The sequence below is a fragment of the Chenopodium album genome, chromosome 2 (genome assembly GCF_948465745.1).
Source record: "Chenopodium album chromosome 2, dcCheAlbu1.1, whole genome shotgun sequence".
In the NCBI taxonomy this organism is placed as follows: domain Eukaryota; kingdom Viridiplantae; phylum Streptophyta; class Magnoliopsida; order Caryophyllales; family Amaranthaceae; genus Chenopodium; species Chenopodium album.
Window position 1 is genome coordinate 14,790,117 of NC_137835.1, and position 19,503 is coordinate 14,809,619.

General features: G+C 37.3%; 3 protein-coding genes across 3 annotated transcripts; 2 read left to right on the forward strand and 1 right to left on the reverse strand.

The window, feature by feature from the left end:
• The first annotated feature begins 2,177 nt into the window (after positions 1-2,177).
• LOC145596721 (ethylene-overproduction protein 1-like) lies at positions 2,178-8,809 on the forward strand. Its single transcript, XM_081652932.1, has 4 exons — positions 2,178-4,712; positions 5,849-6,140; positions 6,222-6,531; positions 8,113-8,809. Exons 1-4 carry the CDS (start codon positions 2,596-2,598, stop codon positions 8,421-8,423), a joined length of 3,030 nt encoding a protein of 1,009 aa, XP_081509058.1. The 5' UTR covers positions 2,178-2,595; the 3' UTR covers positions 8,424-8,809.
• Positions 8,810-9,409: 600 nt separating this feature from the next.
• LOC145569058 (uncharacterized) lies at positions 9,410-10,231 on the forward strand. Its single transcript, XM_081628437.1, has one exon. The coding sequence runs from the start codon at positions 9,410-9,412 to the stop codon at positions 10,229-10,231; it is 822 nt and encodes a 273-aa protein (XP_081484563.1).
• A 4,370-nt stretch (positions 10,232-14,601) lies between these two features.
• LOC145569069 (uncharacterized) lies at positions 14,602-15,216 on the reverse strand. The gene is made up of 2 exons (XM_081628444.1): positions 15,041-15,216; positions 14,602-14,929 (listed from the first exon to the last, which is right to left on the reverse strand). Exons 1-2 carry the CDS (start codon positions 15,214-15,216, stop codon positions 14,602-14,604), a joined length of 504 nt encoding a protein of 167 aa, XP_081484570.1.
• Positions 15,217-19,503: the final 4,287 nt, after the last annotated feature.

Below are 19,503 nucleotides of genomic sequence, written 5' to 3' on the forward strand. Positions count from 1 at the left end.
TGCTCTCGCTCCCGGTCGGACGACAAAACTCCAAAATTTTTCGACTCTTCTCGCGCTCGGGCGATGCTAGCCCAATCTGACGATCATGTTTAACCCTTTGAATTCCCTTTCTTTAATTCCAACTAACAAAAATGACACCGGAGAAGAAAAAAAGCATGACAAATCATGTATGCAACCAGGCTCCACGCATCGATGTGTCACCATATTCATACGCGGATGCACCACCGTTGCTCCACCTTGCGTAGATGTGCAATGGTCTAATTGCGTGGACAATAATTCTCGGCAAGCTTTTCTTTTTTGTTGTGCAAATGCTCCCTTCGTGATGTGTGGCTGCGCAAAACCTTATGTTTTCTAAAGTTCGTAATCTTTAATTTGTAGTGACACGATTTGCTTGAACAAGTTAGTGCGAACGTGCACTCCCTCAAGTAAATACGAGTCACACATAACAATTCTTCACCTTGAATCCAAGAGATAAAAATTACGAGTTGATGCTCACCATAAAGAATAAATACTCGTATATATCTTCCACTATATACAGAAGTCCATATACCTAAAATTAAATTTATTGAAACTTATTGGAACTATATATTTTCTAGTTGTAATTTTGCAAGTTGAACTTAATTGGGTAATTCTTATTTGAATTTATTTGAGCTTAAATTTTAATAATTTATCTTATACGAAGTATGAACTTCTCCAATCAATTTGAACTTATTTACTTGGAATAAGTGAAAATAAGTTGAATATAGTAGGATTCAAATACAATAAGAACTACTACATTTTAAGTGTTCGCAATTATTGCATAATTTTTCCATAAAAGGAAATCTAACATCGTAAATACCTAATATGTCTATACTAGTGTTAATTCCTACACAAATTTTTTTTATGTGGCCAGCCACACAGTGTAACTAACAATTATGGGGGCTACTTCAGTAGTGTTATAATTAAAGGTTTACTCAGTCGGTAATTCAGTATTACAAGGGTTATTTGGTCAATGTTATAGGGAGCAAGGTGCTTTTGCTCAAACAAGCTAAACTCCATTCATATTGTGACATGTGTAGAACTATCTATTTTTTTTAAAAAAATTATTTTAGTTGTTGCAAACTACAAAATTATAGTAACTCACTATTTGAACACTTTGTATGTATCTAAAAAGTGTTGTAGCTTAAAAATTGATGTAGTAAACCAATCTACAAGGTAACTTACGACTTACCATTGGAAATGCTTCGACCTACCGTGTTCTTTTCACGTTAAAGAAATACGAAGTAATGTCCAGTAAATTAATTTAAGTTTTCAGGCTAAAAGAAATAGGTTAGGTTATTTAAAAATAAGTTTTAATTAGCAAAAATCAATATACTTTTAAATAAATATAATACAAAATTAGTCTAAAAAATTTTAACGGTAAAAAATAATATTTTGTTTAATTATTATCACCTTTTACATGTAATATCTCTAAAACAAACAACGTATTTAATGTATTATTTATATTACACAAAGTATTAGGTGAGCCGCACACAATGTTTCGTCGGTCGAGAAGGTATCGTCATCTTCTTGCGAAGAAAAACAAGTTTCCGCCTGATGACAAGTTGGTGGTGGTTATGGCGAAGGAGAGGAGCGACGTTATCCACGACAGAATAGAGAGAGAGTTTAATTGCTTGAGATTCTCGGATTTTTCGAAAAATACACAAAAAAATTGAATTGGGGCTTTCTTAAATGATGTATAATTACCCAAAAAATCGAATTGGGGCTTTCTTAAATGATGTATAATTACGAAACATTTTATAAGTCCGGACTCACGCAATACATTTTCTTTAAATTATCATCAAAATCAACTATGGAGTACAACGTTTTCTCTTGGAATCTTCATACATCTAAAATAATGAAATTGATTAGAAATGAAAATTCTAGAAAACAATAATTTATTAATCAAATGATTTGGAGTAGAGGTTTATTTTAATTTTTATAATAGTGGAAGAGGTATAGAAGGTGCCTACGGCTCTCCAATTCCAACCGTTTTTTACGCACACGACATCACCACTTCTTCCTACAAACAAAACCCCAAATGAGAGCCAAAATAATCCAAAAAATTTGCAAAATTCAGACAGTAAATAAATTAATTTATACAAGTACATTTTTCAAAATTTCAATTTAATTCAATTTAAATTTAATTTAATTTAATTTCCAAAAAAAAAAAAACCTGAAAAGCAGAGAATAAGAGAGAGAAAATATAGACAGAGTGGCCGTTCCCAACGGCCACCCCCCACTCTCCCTTCTTCTCCCCTTGGCCGGCCTACGTGCTCCGATCACTCTTCCTCCCTTTTTCCAACCCAATTTTAGTTTTCATTTTCTTTTAATTAATAATAAATAAAATCCTTCATTTTATTTATTTATTTAATTTTTTTAATTTCCTGGAAATTTCCCAGATAGAATTAGTCAATCAATTCATCAAATTTAATTTAATTTGATTAATTGATTGATTACCCACATCTCCATTTTTGTTCTTTCCTCCAAATTTCCCTTTTTTTTTTTAAATTTAAATTTGTGGGGTTATTATTATTTTTTTCCCCCTTCTACAAAAATAAATAAAAATCAATCGAAATGCAGAATAACATTTTGTCAACGATGCGAAGTTTGAAGCTTATAGATGGTTGCAAAAGCTCACAAGTTTACGCCATTAATCCTAACTCCGCCACCAATGGCGGCGCCAACAGCGGCGCCGGCAATGGCGGCGGCGGTGGTGGTGTTGGTGGTATCGGCACGGGTGAGAAGCTTCTTCATCAACTCCAAGATCATCTTCGAGTCAACTCGGTTCGATCCAAAACTCGAACATCATCGAATTTAGATGCAAAGATCTTACAAGCGAATCTTGTTCAAGAAGCTTTGTTACCCTTTGATTTACCTTCAACAGATCTAGTAGAACCCCAGGTAGAAACTTGTCTTAAATTTGTTAATTTTGTTGAAACCCTAGCTGATGTTTATAGAAGAATTGAGGGTTGTCCACAATTTGAGAAATCGTTGGTTTATGTTGAGCAATGTGCGATTTTTCGAGGATTGGCTGACTCCAAATTGTTTCGGCGTAGTCTCAGATCAGCTAGGCAACATGCTGTTGATGTCCATACAAAGATTGTGTTAGCAGCGTGGTTGAGGTTTGAGAGGAGGGAAGATGAGTTAACGGGTTCGTCTCCATTGGATTGTTGTGGAAGGATTACTGAATGTCCTAAGGCTAGTATGATTTCTGGGTATGATCCCGAGTCTGCGTTTGATGAGTGTGTTTGTCATCATCATCGTAGGAGGGATTCGGGTGGTGGGAATGGTAATGAGGGTTGTGTTGATGGGGTTGTGGTTGGGGAAGAGGGTTTGGGTGGTGTTACTAGGGTTGAGGATGAGGAATGTTCGACGTCTGAGGAGGATTTCGATATGGCATTCGTTGTGGGAGAGGAGGAGGTGAGGTGCATTCGGTATAATATCGCCTCGCTTTCTAGGGCGTTTAAGACATTGTTGTATGGGAGCTTTGCAGAATCAAGGAGGGAGAAGATTAATTTTACTCAGAATGGGATATCTGTCCAGGTTATTAGAGCCTTGGAGTTGTATAGTAGGAAGAAGAAAGTCGATTCCCTGGATCCGCCACTGGTTTTAGAGCTACTGTCTTTGGCAAACATGTTTTGTTGTGATGAATTAAAATCTGCTTGTGATGTTTATTTATCATCATTGGTTATTGATAAAGAAAGTGCTTTGACGTTAATGGATTACGGGTTGGAGGAGGCAGCATCTCTTTTAGTGGCTGCGTGTTTGCAGGTGTTTCTGAGAGATCTTCCTGGTTCGTTGCACGACCAGAATGTGATGAAATACTTCTGCACTCCGGAGGCTAGGGAAAAATTAGCTTCGACCGGGCATTCTTCCTTCCTGTTGTATTATTTTCTTAGTCAAACTGCTATTGAAGAGGACATGAAGTCTAATATAATGGTAATGTTGTTGGAGCGTCTGGTGGAAACTGCAAGTGTGTCGTGGCAGAAACAACTTGCATTTCATCTACTAGGTTGTGTATTTTACGAGAGGAAAGAATATAAGGATGCCCAGAATTCGTTTGAAGCAGCTGCTGAAGCAGGTCATGTTTATTCGATAGCTGGTATAGCTAGGACAAAGTATAAACGTGGACACAAGTACACAGCATACAAACTGATGAACTCATTAATCTCTGATAACAAGCCCTCTGGGTGGATGTATCAGGAACGGTCGTTATATTGTGTAGGGAAGGAGAGACTGGCAGATCTTGAGAAGGCGTCGGAATTGGATCCAACCTTATCATTTCCTTACAAATACAGAGCGATTGCACTTTTAGAAGATAATAAATTAGGAGCAGCCATCTCTGAAATTAACAAAATTATCGGTTTCAAGGTCACTCCAGACTGCCTTGAGTTGCGGGCTTGGTTTTCTATTGCTTTTGAAGATTATGAAGGTGCTCTCAGAGACCTCCGTGCACTTTTGACTTTGGATCCAGACTACATGATGTTCCATGGAAAAATGCCTGGAGAGCAGTTGGTAGAGCTCCTTCGCTCTCATGTCCAGCAGTGGAGTCAGGCTGATTGCTGGATGCAATTGTATGATAGATGGTCCTCCGTTGATGATATTGGATCTCTAGCTGTTGTGCACCATATGCTAGCAAATGATCCAGGGAAAAGTCTCCTTCGATTTCGACAATCTCTCCTTCTCCTGCGGTGAGTACATACTACATACCTTGAAAGTTTGTCCACTATTTTCTGTTTTTATAAGAGGAAGTTAAGCTTAGTAAAGTTTTCTGCAGATATTAATATAAATCTTCTTTGTGATTTGTCTACTCATTAGCCATTTTAGACATCTGTTAACCTTGTGGCCAATGTTGTGAATCACAATCTCTTTTGCAAGTGCTCAATTCTGAAGACTGCTTTACATTCGTTTAACATTTCTGTTTTCTAATATATTTTTTCCTATTGCTGTAAGCGTAGAGAGAAATCACAGGGGAACATAGGTAGATAGATAATAGTTTATTTTAGGAACTATAACATAAGGGACTTTCTGAAGTGGAATCCTTTCAAAATTTTGACCTGGAATTATCTAAGCTCTATATGGAGTTTCATATCTTGTCTGCTCTGGTAACCTCCACATTGGTGCCATGTTAATCCATATTTACACCTCGTGATTTATAGCTTTTGTTTTGGTCGTTTCATCCTTTGACTTTTCCCTTACATTCTCTTGTCCTTCTACACCATCTTCTAGTATTGTGTGTTTATGACTTACCCAAACTACCATGCAAACCGACATCCTTTATTGCTGCTAAAGGTTCCCTGTGCGAATTTTGCCACTTCCTTTTGATAACCTTTAGTTAGTGTTTTCATCTATCTTGCTCTGCCTCTGATTGTTGAAGCAAAGTTCTTATTTACATGTCATGCTGCTGGTTTTGTTAATTAAATACTCCAGTATTCAGTGTTCTGGATGTCACTGCTTTTGTTGGTGGAATCTGTTATTGTTTTTTGTTTAGATGTGAGGTACATGATTTATTTTTATCTCTCAATTAGACTGGTTCTCTCAGTTAGAGGTATCTTGTATTCCAGGAAAGGAAAACCCTGATAGAATTCTGTGCTTACCATCCTGAACTCCTGAAGACAGTGAAGAGTAAAATTGTCTTAAGGACCAAAGGGATTATGCGATTGAAATTATGCCAAGTATTACTGCAAAATTGTGAAATTATGTGAATTTGTTCTAAATTTTACTGAATTTATGTGAATTTTGTTCTAAATTTTACTCTTACACCCTCTATTGCTGCTAAATGTACCCTGACGAGTCTTTTCCCTATTTCCTGAAACATAATTGACAGGTTAAATTGCCAGAAGGCTGCAATGCGTAGTTTACGATTGGCACGGAACTGTTCCACTTCTGACCATGAAAGGCTCGTTTATGAAGGGTGGATCTTATATGATACAGGCCATCGTGAAGAAGCTTTAGCAAAGGCTGAAGAGTCCATCACCATCCAAAGATCATTTGAAGCATTTTTCTTGAAAGCATATGCTTTGGCAGATTCAAACCTTGATGAGGAGTCTTCATCTTATGTTATCCATCTCCTGGAGGAAGCTCTTAGATGTCCTTCAGATGGTTTACGTAAAGGACAAGTATGTATATTATTGAAACACCTGTTGGTCTTATGATTTAATCCATAATGCTGTTATTCACCCAGATCTGCTTTTCTGCAGGCTTTAAATAATTTAGGTAGTGTCTATGTAGACTGTGAAAAGCTGGATCTTGCTGCTGATTGCTACATGAATGCTCTTAACATTAAGCACACCAGAGCACATCAAGGTCTAGCAAGGGTCTATCATGTCAAAAATCAGCGAAAAGCTGCATATGATGAGATGACAAAGTTGATAGAAAAAGCCAGGAACAACGCATCAGCTTACGAGAAACGTTCAGAATATTGTGACCGTGAAATGGCAAAGAGAGATCTTACCATGGCAACACAACTTGACCCCCTGAGGACATATCCATATAGATACAGGGCAGCTGGTGCGTTTACTAATTATCTTATTCTTTCTTTTCTCTGTTTTTTTCCTAATATTTAAAGGTTATATCTTTTGGTCTCTTCATATTTTCTTCTTAAATAATCACCTTAATTGAACTCATTGAAGTTTGCAACTATCAAAGTGAAATTTTGTTGATAGCGATTAAAACTCAACTATTCCAACTAATATATATAGGTGCAATTGAAATAATGTTGTTCTTGTGACATTATCTGTTAGTCCGTCGCGTACAATGACTCACTGCGTTAGAATGTATCCCTTCCATTGCATCCCCTTTCTTTGCTATAATTGGTCCTCCCACAAGGTCACAATATGTAGAAAAGGACCAAACAAACAAAGAGAGAAGTATTTGCATGACAAAGTAGAGAGAAGAATGTGGATTGGGCATTAATGTCGAGCTATTCTACAATAATTGTGTTAATGTTTATTAATTTGGGGAAGGGGCCATCCTTGTTTCTTCTAAATAATTGCACTAAAATATTGGGCTTGCGAGCTGATGTAGATTAATAGTATTAAACACGTTCACATCATGATAGGTGGTGCATTTTTTGTTATGCATGTACATGATTGAAAGCCGATTTATGTGTTTTTTTCTTTTCTTTTCTTTTTTTGGCTTGTGTGTGTGAAAAATTCACACTTCATCAGCCATTCCATTACATCCACTTCAAATGATTTGTTTTTTTCCCCTCCTGAGTCCTGACTTTATCATTTACTACATCTTGTTCTTAATTTATAATTATCAATTTTGTTTTGTACTTTGTATCATACAAAGACAGAAGTGCAGCTCCATACATGACATTGTAATTCCCCCAATTGTTTGAGAGGAAAGGAGGCCAGATAGCTGAATGTTTATCCATCAAAGGCACTGGCTATCCGCCTCTCCCTAATTTAAGGATAAGAAGTGATAGATTGAGCCAATGTTTGAGTACCAGATACTACAGTGCTGTAAATAGTTGATAAGTTGATAACACTGCATGTCAACCCTTTTTTACATCATTTTTGTAAGAAAAATATCCATGTAGGCATGTATAAGCACCAAAATTACGTGAACATTGTTAAACTTTCTTGGTATTGAATACCCATCACAATATCATATAACCAGAGTTCTGAACACAATAATCTGTTCAAGCCTCTAGAATCTTGATTAAAGCACCATGTCATTTCAACATGTCAATATGTTTTATTGAAAAAATTCTTGGAGCTTGGAAAGATTTCAAATTTTCAAATAGCACATCTATACTTCTTTATTGTCTGGTCAGGCTTGTATGATGTTTTTTGTCGATATAGTGACCTGCATTATAAAACTCTCAATGTTGGGAAATTCAACTTGGATTAGTTTGCATTGCAGTTGTGTAGAAGTAGCTCAGCAAAGCTTTACCTTACCATTTGTGGTGGACTCATAGTTCTGCATTTATTTTACTCCATTGTAATTCTACTATTGAAAGTGAAATAGGGAAAAAAAAAGTGAATTTCATTGTGGAGGGAGAAATTGATCAACTGTGTCATCATTGCTTGGATGCTTTAAAAACCTGTTTTGTTCTTTTATTAACTGTTTAATTACCTGCAGTACTAATGGATGACCACAAAGAAGAGGAGGCAATAGCAGAATTATCAAAAGCTATTTTCTTCAAACCAGACTTGCAGCTACTCCATCTTCGAGCTGCATTTCATGACTCTATGGGCAACAATGCTGCCACACTTCGAGATTGTGAAGCAGCTCTTTCTCTTGATCCCACCCATGTAGATACACTAAAGCTTTATAGTGAGGCCCGAGAACGAATTTCTGATGAACAACTTAGCAGATGTGATTCCATGAACAGAAAAGATGCACCTGACATTCCTGGCACCCTCAACTATGCTTCAAGAGCATTTCAATGATAAGAAATTGGGCCACCACTACCAATTGGCATTTGCAAATATGTTAAAAGATTGGTTACCGGCTTCATGTATAAGATGTTCAAAAGAGAAATGAACATCTGAATTCGAGGAAACAGGATGAAAGAGGCAAGTCGAAATGTAAATATTATATCGACTTGGTTGCTGTGAGAATAGCAGCGACTTAACCCACTGCTGCAGCTTGTTTTATGCTGCAGCTGAGGATTTTGATTTTGTGTAGATGGCAGCTGTACACAGGGTTTCTGTCATGTTGTAACATTATGAATATCCTCTTTGTATTGTTTTGAATTGGAGAATTGGTGATTTTCCTCCCCTTGAATGACACAAGGAGGTTTGTACTTCATATAAACTGTGTTGCTTACATTGAACATTCTTCTCGTAATCGTACCTAGCTCTGCTCCACCTTCAGTCTGTCTATAATCAGACTTTAACACCAACTCCTTTGCTGTCATAGTTCCGGATCGGACTTATTTCATAGTCAAGACTCAAAGAGTCAAGCCTTTGAGAAAGTTATTATTAACCTGAAGCTATTGTTACTGCCTTACTGGTAAAACTTACAAAGAATTTATAAAGTCATCTCTTTTATTTTATTTATTTATTTATTTATTTTCTTGTAATTATTGTAAATTCATTAATAATCTTTAGAAAAACATGGCAATATAAACTAGTATTAAAAAGGTTTCATCACTACCTCAAAATTATTAGCAGCTTAGTTCTGAACCACATTTTTTTTGTAGAGGTCCTGTTGAGCCACCTGTGACTTACGAAAAGCAAAAAACACAAAATTAAAAAAGACTTAGTTGAATGCACGAGAAATTACAGCTTAAACTCCTTTACAATAAATCCATCCAACAACCATTACCATTTCTCATATCTCCCAAAAAATCATACTACAAACTTAACATGATCAAACAAAAGTATCACTTGTTCATAACCCAACATATATCCTGTAAGTTTAGAGAGTAGATATGAAAGACATTGATACAAAACGCCCGAGGAGGTTAGATCTCAATGCTCCACTCTTGTCAACGAGAAGATCTAACTTTACTCCGGCGACTATTAGAGATATGAGATCTAGCTTAGAACTATCGCGTACAGGCTCCCTACGCGGTTTGTCTAATAGGGTGCCCTTCTCATGGGAGCAGAGTCCTGGCAAGCCTAAAGACGCTATAACAAGTGATCATAATGGTGTGGAAGAAGGTAATAAAGTCTTGCCTCTTCCTAAACCACCTCCAATCCGTTGGCAAGAAGACGAGCCAACATTAACCAACCACAAAGCCGGTGACAAAGGAGACTATGGTGAAGGTATAGCTGACAACGTTGCTAAGAAGAAGAACAACAACGACAACAATGATGATGGGGGTAGTTTTTCGGATGCCATAGACTTGTTCTCCCTAGCAGAGTCATTAACTACTAGCGAAAGACTCGATTTAGAGAGTGATTTTAATGGAGATAATGGATCATTGTCACCAAATTTCATGATCCAAAGATTTCTTCCCGCAGCAACTGCATTGGCTGCATCATCATTGTCAGCTTTAGCAGCTAACAAAGATAAAAACAATCATCCTAGTTGTGATAAGAAATATATGGGGGTGCTTTCGAACAGCAATCATTTTAGGGATGGATCATGTGTTCCTAGAGTAGCAGGGGAAGCATACTCTTCAACTAAAGGTTGTGGGTTTCAAATCTTTTTTCCATGGCGCGCTAAACACAGACTATGTGGTGTTAAGAGTCCAGTGCGACGCGTTCATGCCAACATGAAACGTCAAATTAGCCCAAGAAAGAAGTAAAAAGAAATTTTAACTGGCAAGATACAGGAATTTAAAGGTTCTCCTATCTCAGGGATAGAAATAAGTAATCATATGTAATAGATTATTGTATGTAACCATTGTAGTGTCAAGAAATGTAAGATGTCCATATTAATGGAAAATATAATGTATTTACACTATATTGAGCAATTTGAGATGAAATTTTAAATCTAATTTCAACTAATGCACATCAACGTTGTGCAAAATCTCTTATACGAAGTTGTTTCAAAAAAAAAAATCTCTTATACGAAGTAGGTTCATATGTGGTTCTTGTTTTCAAAATTAGCATTTATAATAATACATATAATTAATCCCTATATGCTTAAAATTAATCCCTATAAGGTAAGAAAAACACAAGCGTGTATATGAAATATAAAAAACTAATTAGACTATATTCTCATCTTTATTCTAATAATAAACGATAAAAAAAAAACGATAAATATTTGTTGGTGTAAATTAAAAAGCCAATGAGAAAAATATATATATTAGTAAAAAATTATATAAAAAAAATGTTGATGAACTTATGGAGTAGATTTTATTATTCGTTTCATTTAAAATAAAAAATAAAATTAAAGCCTTCTATCAGTTTGGCTTAAGTTTGAACCTTTGAAGCCAATTCTCTAAAAGAAAAAAAATAAAAAAAATAAAATCAAGAGTAGTTTTCCAACAAAAAAAATTAAGAGTAATTTCAAATTTTATAGGGGGAAAATTGAAACTAAAAATCCCACCTTTGCCCGGTCTTCTCAAAACAATCCCACCTTTGAATATTCCCAAAACAATCCCACCTTTGACATCAATATTCTATTAACAGGCTATGACTAGTTTTGATGGGTTAGTAACCTATTGGAGAAGGTAACATACCACGTGTCGATTTTCTATTGGTCGAAATATTGAAGAAAAAAAAAAACTCCTTCCCTCCTAGCCTTGTTCCATTTCCTCCTTCCATGGCTTCCCAACCACCTTCCCCTCCCTCTTCCATAGAAACACCGTACCATTGCTGCCCCACAAATTGATTGTTAAAGTAGAGAAATCTTGGAGAAAACGGCTTAGCCTTTGCATTGATAATTGACACACACATATATATATATATATATACATACAATACAATAGGAAACCTAACAAGATAAACTTAACATAAATACAATATTAACATAAATACACCAAAACCGACTCTAATACTCCCCTTCAAGTTGGAGCATGCAAATCGCGAATGCCCAACTTGCGTAACAGAAAACCAAACTGCTGTCGTCCAAGAGCCTTGGTGAGAACATCTGCCAACACTATTAGAAAGCAGGTCATTTCCGACGGACGAGTTCCGACGGACACGTTATTTCGTCGAAAAAACCAAAATTTCTGACGGATTTATACTTTGTCGGATATTTCCGACAAATTTAATAATTCGGTCGGAAATCCATCGGTAATTTCCGACGGAATATAAATCCGTCGGAAAATATGCACTTTCCAATGGATATTTCCGTCGCAAATCACTATTTCCATCGCAAATTACTATTTCCGACGGAATTTAAATCCGTCGGAAATTTCTGACTCGGAATGTATTTAAAAAAAAATCATTTAAAATAATAAAACCCTAAATCCCGAATGCATCCCTACCCACTTTCTCTTTCCGCCTCCTATCTCTCCTTCCCCTCTCTTTCCGACTCCTCCTTTCTCTCTCCTATTCTCTGTTTCTTTTCTCCATCTTTCCTCTTTCCTCTTTTCTCAATCTTTCCTCTTCTCTTTTTGGCCTCTTCCTTCTCTCCTATCTTTTGTTCTTCTTTCCCTTCGATCTCAAACCACCACCACCACATCTTTCTTTCTTCCCCTCCTATCTCTAACCACACCTGCCCACAACACCGGCGCAACAACAACAACAATATCGGAAACTACAACAACACAGCTACAACAACAACGCACAACCATAACATCCTTACAACAACAATGGACGACAACAACAACAACGACTCAACAACATCCAGATCTAGTTGTTTTTTTTAAGTTTAAAAATAGTTTTTTTTTTTATTTCATTGTAATTTTAGTTTATAAATTTTGTTAAATAATTGTATATTTTTTTATTTCTTTAAATTTATTGGGTAATTTCGTTGTTTTGTTTTGGTAATTTTCGATTTTTTTGCCTAATTTTAGTTGCCAATTTTTTCTGGTAATTTTTGTGTAAGCTTTGGTTAATTTAATTCATTTTGGTTAAATTGGTTGTTTCGGTTTAGTGTAGTGGGGTTTGGTTGGGGTGGTTTCGCTGTGGGTTAGGGTTATCGGTGGTGGTGGTTTCGGTTGTGGTGGGCTGGGGTGATTTCGGTGGTGGATCTGGGTTCGTTGTGGGGGGGGGGGGAGTTATGTCGTGGTGGGAGAATTGCAGTTGTGGTGGGGGTGAATTCCGGTGGTGGTGGGTTTAATATTAATGGTGGTGGTGGGCGGAGAATAGGTACGGTTGAGGGGTGGGTTTTTTTTTATTTATTTTATTTTTTGACCTTTCTGACGAAAAATTCCGTCGGAAATTTGCGACGGAGTTGTTTTCCGTCGGAAATTTACAACGGACTATTCCGGTGCCGGAGTAGTTCTTTCGAGGGAAAAGTCCGTCGAAAACACGTTTCCGAAGGAATTTCCGACGGAAAAGGTCTTTTTTCCTACAAAGTGTTTTCCGACGACCAATCCGATGAAATTTCGTCGGAAAAAAGTTTTCCGACGAATTTTAGAGTGTTTCCGACGGAATTTTTCCGTCGGAAATGGCCTGTTTTCTAGTAGTACAATTGATGACCAGTCGAAACATATGAGGTAGAAATATGACCGTTTATCAACTTATCACGAACAAAATGACAATCTACCTCAATATGCTTCGTACGCTCATGAAATACCAGATTCTTAGCTATATGCAGGGCTGACTAATTACCACAAACAACTACATAGGCTTAGAATGATTAACGCCGAGAACAAACAACAACTACTTCAACCATTTCAACTCACGAGTAGTGAATTCCATAGACCAGTATTCGGCTTCAGTCGATGACGTGGATATGGTAGGTTGTTTCTTAGTCTTCCAAGAAACAGGGGAACGACCTAAGAAAACAAAATAACTTGACAAGGAACGCGGAGTCAACGACCACGCCGCCCAATCACTGTCACAAAACGCCGTCAAGCGTAAATCCTTCATAGGTCGCAACAAAATACCTTATCCCGAACTACCCTTAAGATAGCGCTAGACACGAATGGCCTCATCCCAATGAGAAACCTGTGGAGTACTCAAACATTGTGCCAAAACATGCACTGAATAACTCAACTCTGGTCGAGTGACCGATAAATACACCAATCGTCCGACCAAACGACGATACTGCTCCGATTTAGCAAACGACTCACCGGAAGCATGTGCAAGACGATGATTCTGCTCCATCGGAGTGTCAATGGGTTTACAACCCAACATCCTTGCTTCAGTCAAAATATCTAGAGCATACTTTTGTTGAGAAAGAAAGATGCCCTCGGATCAGAACTTTGAGCAACCATAATGCCTAAGAAATACTTAAGCAGACCCAAATCCTTCATATAGAAGCATTTGTACAAATAGGCTTCAAATCGAACAATAACATCATAAGAAGAGCCTGCAATGATCAAATCATTGACATAGACAAGAACATGCAAAGAAACACTGCCTTGAACATAGCTAAATAGAGAGTAATTAGCATATGAGTTTTTAAAACCAAAACCTCGTAGAGCACTAGACAACTTCGAAAACCACTATCTCGGGACCTGTTTCAAGCCATATAAAGACTTCCGCAACCTACAAACTTTGTTAGGTTTTGGAGTACCGTACCCTGGAGGAAACTGCATATATACTTTTTTATCCAAATCACCATGAAGAAATGCATTATGGACATCCATTTGATGTAACTCCCAATTCAATGACACAGCAACAACTAATAAAATTGTACCATACTCGTCTTTGCAACAGGAGCAAACGTCTCATTATAATCAACACCTTCAACTTGTCGGTTTCCATGAACAACCAAACGAGCCTTGAGACGTTATTACCACGAGAGCTACCGGCATCACTAGCAAATTGAACCTTGCCCTTACCAGATGACTGACCACCTCGACCTCCACGACCACCATGACCTCCACGCCCCCCACTCGGGAAGCCATGAAGCTCAAAACAGTGGTCCTTATCATCACCAGAATTCTTAAAATAAGTACACTTTATCCATTCGGAAGTTCGACCGGAAGCCATACCTGTGGCATTGAAACCAACAGTCGCAAAAGAAGAAGAGGTCTCATGTGCCTCAGACACAGATTGCTTACGCTCATCAGCAATAACCTTAGCATAAGCAGCATTCATAGAAGGCAAAGGATCACTCATCACACAAAGTAGACACAACAGAATCAAACTTCTTAGGTTCCCAACCAAGACAAAACTGATGCAACGACTCATTCTCATGCAACTTAGTATATTCTTTCGCAGCGGAACAAGTACAATCAGGAAATTTCACATAACTAGACATCAAATTCTGCAATTTATTCAATTCACCATAATAAACTACAACAGAACGATCTCGTTGCTTGCAATCATTAATATCATGTTTCAATTCAAAAATACGAGGGCCATTAAGAGAATAACGATCACGTAAATCATCCCATAAAGTTTTAGCATCATCAGGAATAATGACAGTAGAACAAATACTAACATCAAGAGTATTATAAATCCAAGCAACAACAGTAGAATTAACAATACCCCACTAACGATACTCGGGATGTTTAACGTCTGGCATGACAATAGAGCCATCTACAAACCTAAGCTTGCTCTTGGAACGAAGGTTGTTGCGAATCGATATCGACCACTTTTCATAGTTGTCGACGGTATGCAACACAGGACAAATCGCCAATTGAGAACCCTCACTCGGATGAAGGTAATAATCAGTTAACGGCTCGTACTTTGGAGGAAGAGGAGTTAAATCGTCGCCAACCATCACACCAAATTAGGAGCACATAACCACACAACACGAAACAAGAGACACGCACCACGTACACGACAAACGCAACACACACACACACTCACTGTTGTGCAACAACAAGACAACAACAACACCAACACACACAGACTGCATTAGCACGCACCACACACACGGGCACGGACCACACAATAGCAGACCGCACACACTCGCAACTTGCAACAAACTGCAGCACTACACAGACTGCACCACCGCACCACACAAGAAGCAAAAACACACCAAACACACCCACATCACGCAACAACATAACCACGCACACATGCACTACAAAACAGCAGCGCGCAACACACCGCACAAAATGAACAGAAGCACGCAAGTAGATGCGCACCACACACACATACACCGAGCACCACAAACGCAGCACCTAAACGAACCAAAACTTAACCACAGTCAACGAACAAAAAATTAGGGAATTTTAAAACCATAATATCGTCCAAATTAAAATAAAAAATTATAGAATTAATTCTTAAAAAAATCGAAGCCTAATCTCACAAACAAATTAATTTGCGGAATTGATTTGAAAACAAACCAAGGATCGAAAAAAAATCTCTAGAAATTAAGGAGGCTGTGATACTATGTTAAAGTAGAGAAATCTTGGAGAAAACGGCTTAGCCTTTGCATTAATTAACACACACACACACACACTGTAGAGAATAATTTCAAGCCTTTAAAATCCCACTAGCTCGAACCCCACTGTGATCATACACTAAAGTACGGTGGCGTCCAAAAGGGAAGAAGATAGAGCAAAAGAGTCGCCAACAAGTTTTTTAGGAACTTGTAAACCGTTCACGAGGTGAAGGTTACACCCCTTAACGATCCAAGAGATCGTCAACTCCATAAGGTCTAGAACCAAATAAGGGTTCGGGGATGAAGGTACAAATCTAACCTAAAAGAGATTGAACCTGCCCTAATAATAGGCCTCTACTTTATTCTGATCGTATTCATGTGCGCTTTTTGACTAACATACAATCAATAGGATCAACCCTAAACCTGTTTAATCTATGTTGGTTGAATATTAATGCACAAACAAAACTGTTATTGGCGATCACTTGAATTATAATCAAATTAACCCTAACAAAATTATTAATTATCTTATTAAGCGTGATTACAAGTACCAAATTCCCTTTAAACATGCAATAAAAGGGTGATCAAGCAATAAATAATATCAAGCAACAATCATAAATAATAATCATGAACAATTATGAATATCAAATTATAATTAATAATAACCATGAACAATAACGAATATCATAATCATAGCAATCATAATTAATAATAATCATAATACCATCATAAATAAAATAATCAAAATAATAATATCATCATAAATCAAAACAATTATAATCATAATCATGTTCATGTTAATATTAAAGCATAATAATAATAGCAAGATCCTAGGCATGATACTAACAAGATTAATAACAAACCCTAGCATGTCACTAAGCAATAAAAATCAAGTCTTTAACCCTAACATGATACTAACAATCATAAATATTAGGAAGAACATAAAAGGCATCATAGGAATCATAATAAGCATATTTAATATTAAAAATACCCTAGACATAATACTAGGAATATCATAATAATAATATAAACATGATATCTACATCATAATATCAATTAATCAATTAAAGTACTTACTTTGATGCCTCGTACCTCTTTCTAATTACAAAATACACACGTTAGTAACTTCAAGGAAAATAATAAACAACAATCAAGTTAAATAATTGAAATAGAGATTTGGGACTAAACCCTCAGAAATTAAACCTTTCACGTATAGGGCGAAGGCAACTTCGAATATGGCTAGGTGTTTCTAGATCTTGTGAATGCGGAATTTTGTATGAAAACAAAGTAAGAAAGAATTGAAAGAAAGAATGCTAAAGAATTAATGATTGTTGATGAAAGCTTGAGAATGAAGAGAATTGGTGAATGAAAACGGAGTTTTTGATACGATATTTATAGAGAAAATTAGCCAAAAAAGATAATTTAACAAAACAGAGTCTGACGCTCAGGAAACAAGGTTGGCGCCAACCCTGGCTAGCTGGCGCCAGACACCAGTGGCTAGCGCCTGGCGCCAAGCCTGGTTCCAGGCGCCAAGGCCTGGGGTTGGACGCCAGTCTTGATTTTAACGCGTTTTCGAAAATCCGATAAGTTCACCGTACTGGAGGATAAAATAATATAATTCCTTCGAAAATGCTATTTGATTTTGATTAAAACTCTGAAAAGTCAACAAAGTCAACTTATCAATGCTAATTGAATTAGGAATGAAAAGAACCTTCTAGAAGATTCTAGAAAACTAAAACCATTCCTAATTGCATTAGGAATGATAAACCATATTAGGCCCTCCCCTAGATCATTGGGCCGCACATAAAGCTCAAACCGGGCCCAGTTTGGTAAATTGGCCATAACTTCCTCAATATTCATCGGAATTGGGCTTATAATATATCATTGGAAAGGTCTTTGCAAGCCCCATCCAACTAAACCACTAATGGACCCATATCATGGACCAAACAAACTGGATTGGCTGTTTTCTTAAAATAAAGTTTTCAAAAACAGAGAGAAAAGAAAAGAAATTAAAACTATCCGCAACGCTAGACTTTCCACACTTTCACTTCATTCGATTATGATTCGACGTGAAAGGCACTCATCACTGGGTTTGGTTTTGGGGAGACACAAATGGATGTCTACAGAAGCCCCCACTTTGACTGAGTTTGGAGAAACGCAAGTTTCGAAAACGAAAGTCAAAGTATCGATAGGGACGGAGAATGATTCAGAACGTTCTGAGATCCTAAATCAATCTTATAACGCCGATACCTGCAAAACTAGCGTTAGTTAAACAGATAAAAGAGTTAAGAAACGCGTATCTTGCACCGTCGAGCACACGTCTCTGAAAGTAACCGATTTGCTGCCGCTTTACTGTTGTTTTGATGACCTTCTACAAGCTAGAGAATGCCATCTCGCTTGAAAACCGCTACGCCCGTAACTGCTTCCAATTTGGAAAATTGCTTCGCCTGAAACGACCTTCCTCCGCTATGATAATATTCCACATCCAAGGGAATACTATCGAAGATTGCTTCTCTTGAAACAATCCTCATCCGCATTGATAACATTCCACGTCCAAGGGAATACTATCGAAGATTGCTTCTCTTGAAACAATCCTCAGTTGTTTGTGACAACTCTCCACAATCTAGGGAACGCCACCTTGTTGTTTCGATGTTCACTCGTCTCTGAACAAAGAGCTTCTTTTTGATATGACTCTAATTTCCGCTGTGATAGTCTTCGAAAAGATCACTGGTTCTTAATGTTTGCTATGCCAGTACGTCGGTACTTTGCTGCTTGTGAACCAGTATGACGGTGCTTTTGCTGTGATGACAATCCTCTTTTCTTTGGGAATAGTTGCCAACACAACTCTTGTATGATGTATGACAATCCGATTTAGGGAAAGTTGTCAGTGCTTCGTAACAATCCATCCTTGGAAATGTTGCCACGATGAAGCGACAATCCGTATCTCGGAAAATTTGCCAAAATCCAATTTTTGGGAAAAGTTGCCAATGCTTCGTAACAATCCTTCATAAGAACTTTACTACGATCGACAATCCACATCTTGGAATATAACTCTTGAAAGCAATCCACCTTGAAAATTTGCCAACGCTATGCGACAATCCTTTTAGGAAATTATTGCCACAATTGACAATCCGCGTCTTGGAACATTTGCAAAAAGAGTCGACCGACAATCCACTTCGGGAAAATTTGCCACTTGCTGAAGACAATCCACGTTGAGGAACTTTTGCCGAAATTTATGATGAATAGAAACCTACAACAATCCTTTGGGAAATTTTGCTATAGGGAATTGGGTGTATGACAATCCAATCTCGGAAAACTTGCCAACGAGCCGATGAATGTATGACAATCCGAATTTGGAAAAACTTGCCAAACAAAGAAGGAGCACGACAATCCATGCTTGGAAACTTTGCCAGAGATGACAATCAAATCTTGGAAAAATTGTCGTTGAAGAAGATGCACGACAATCCATTTTTGGAAATATTGTCAGTTGGGGATGACAATCCAATTTTTGGAAAACTTTGTCGTTTAATAAGAATGCGCGACAATCCATATTTGGAAATATTGTCGTTTAAGTGCTTGCTTTTGAACCGATGCTTTGGCGCTTGTGATGAGCCAATACTTAGGCGCTTAAGCTAAGTGAGACGATCTTTCGTCAGGTCGATCACTTAGACTGTAATCAAA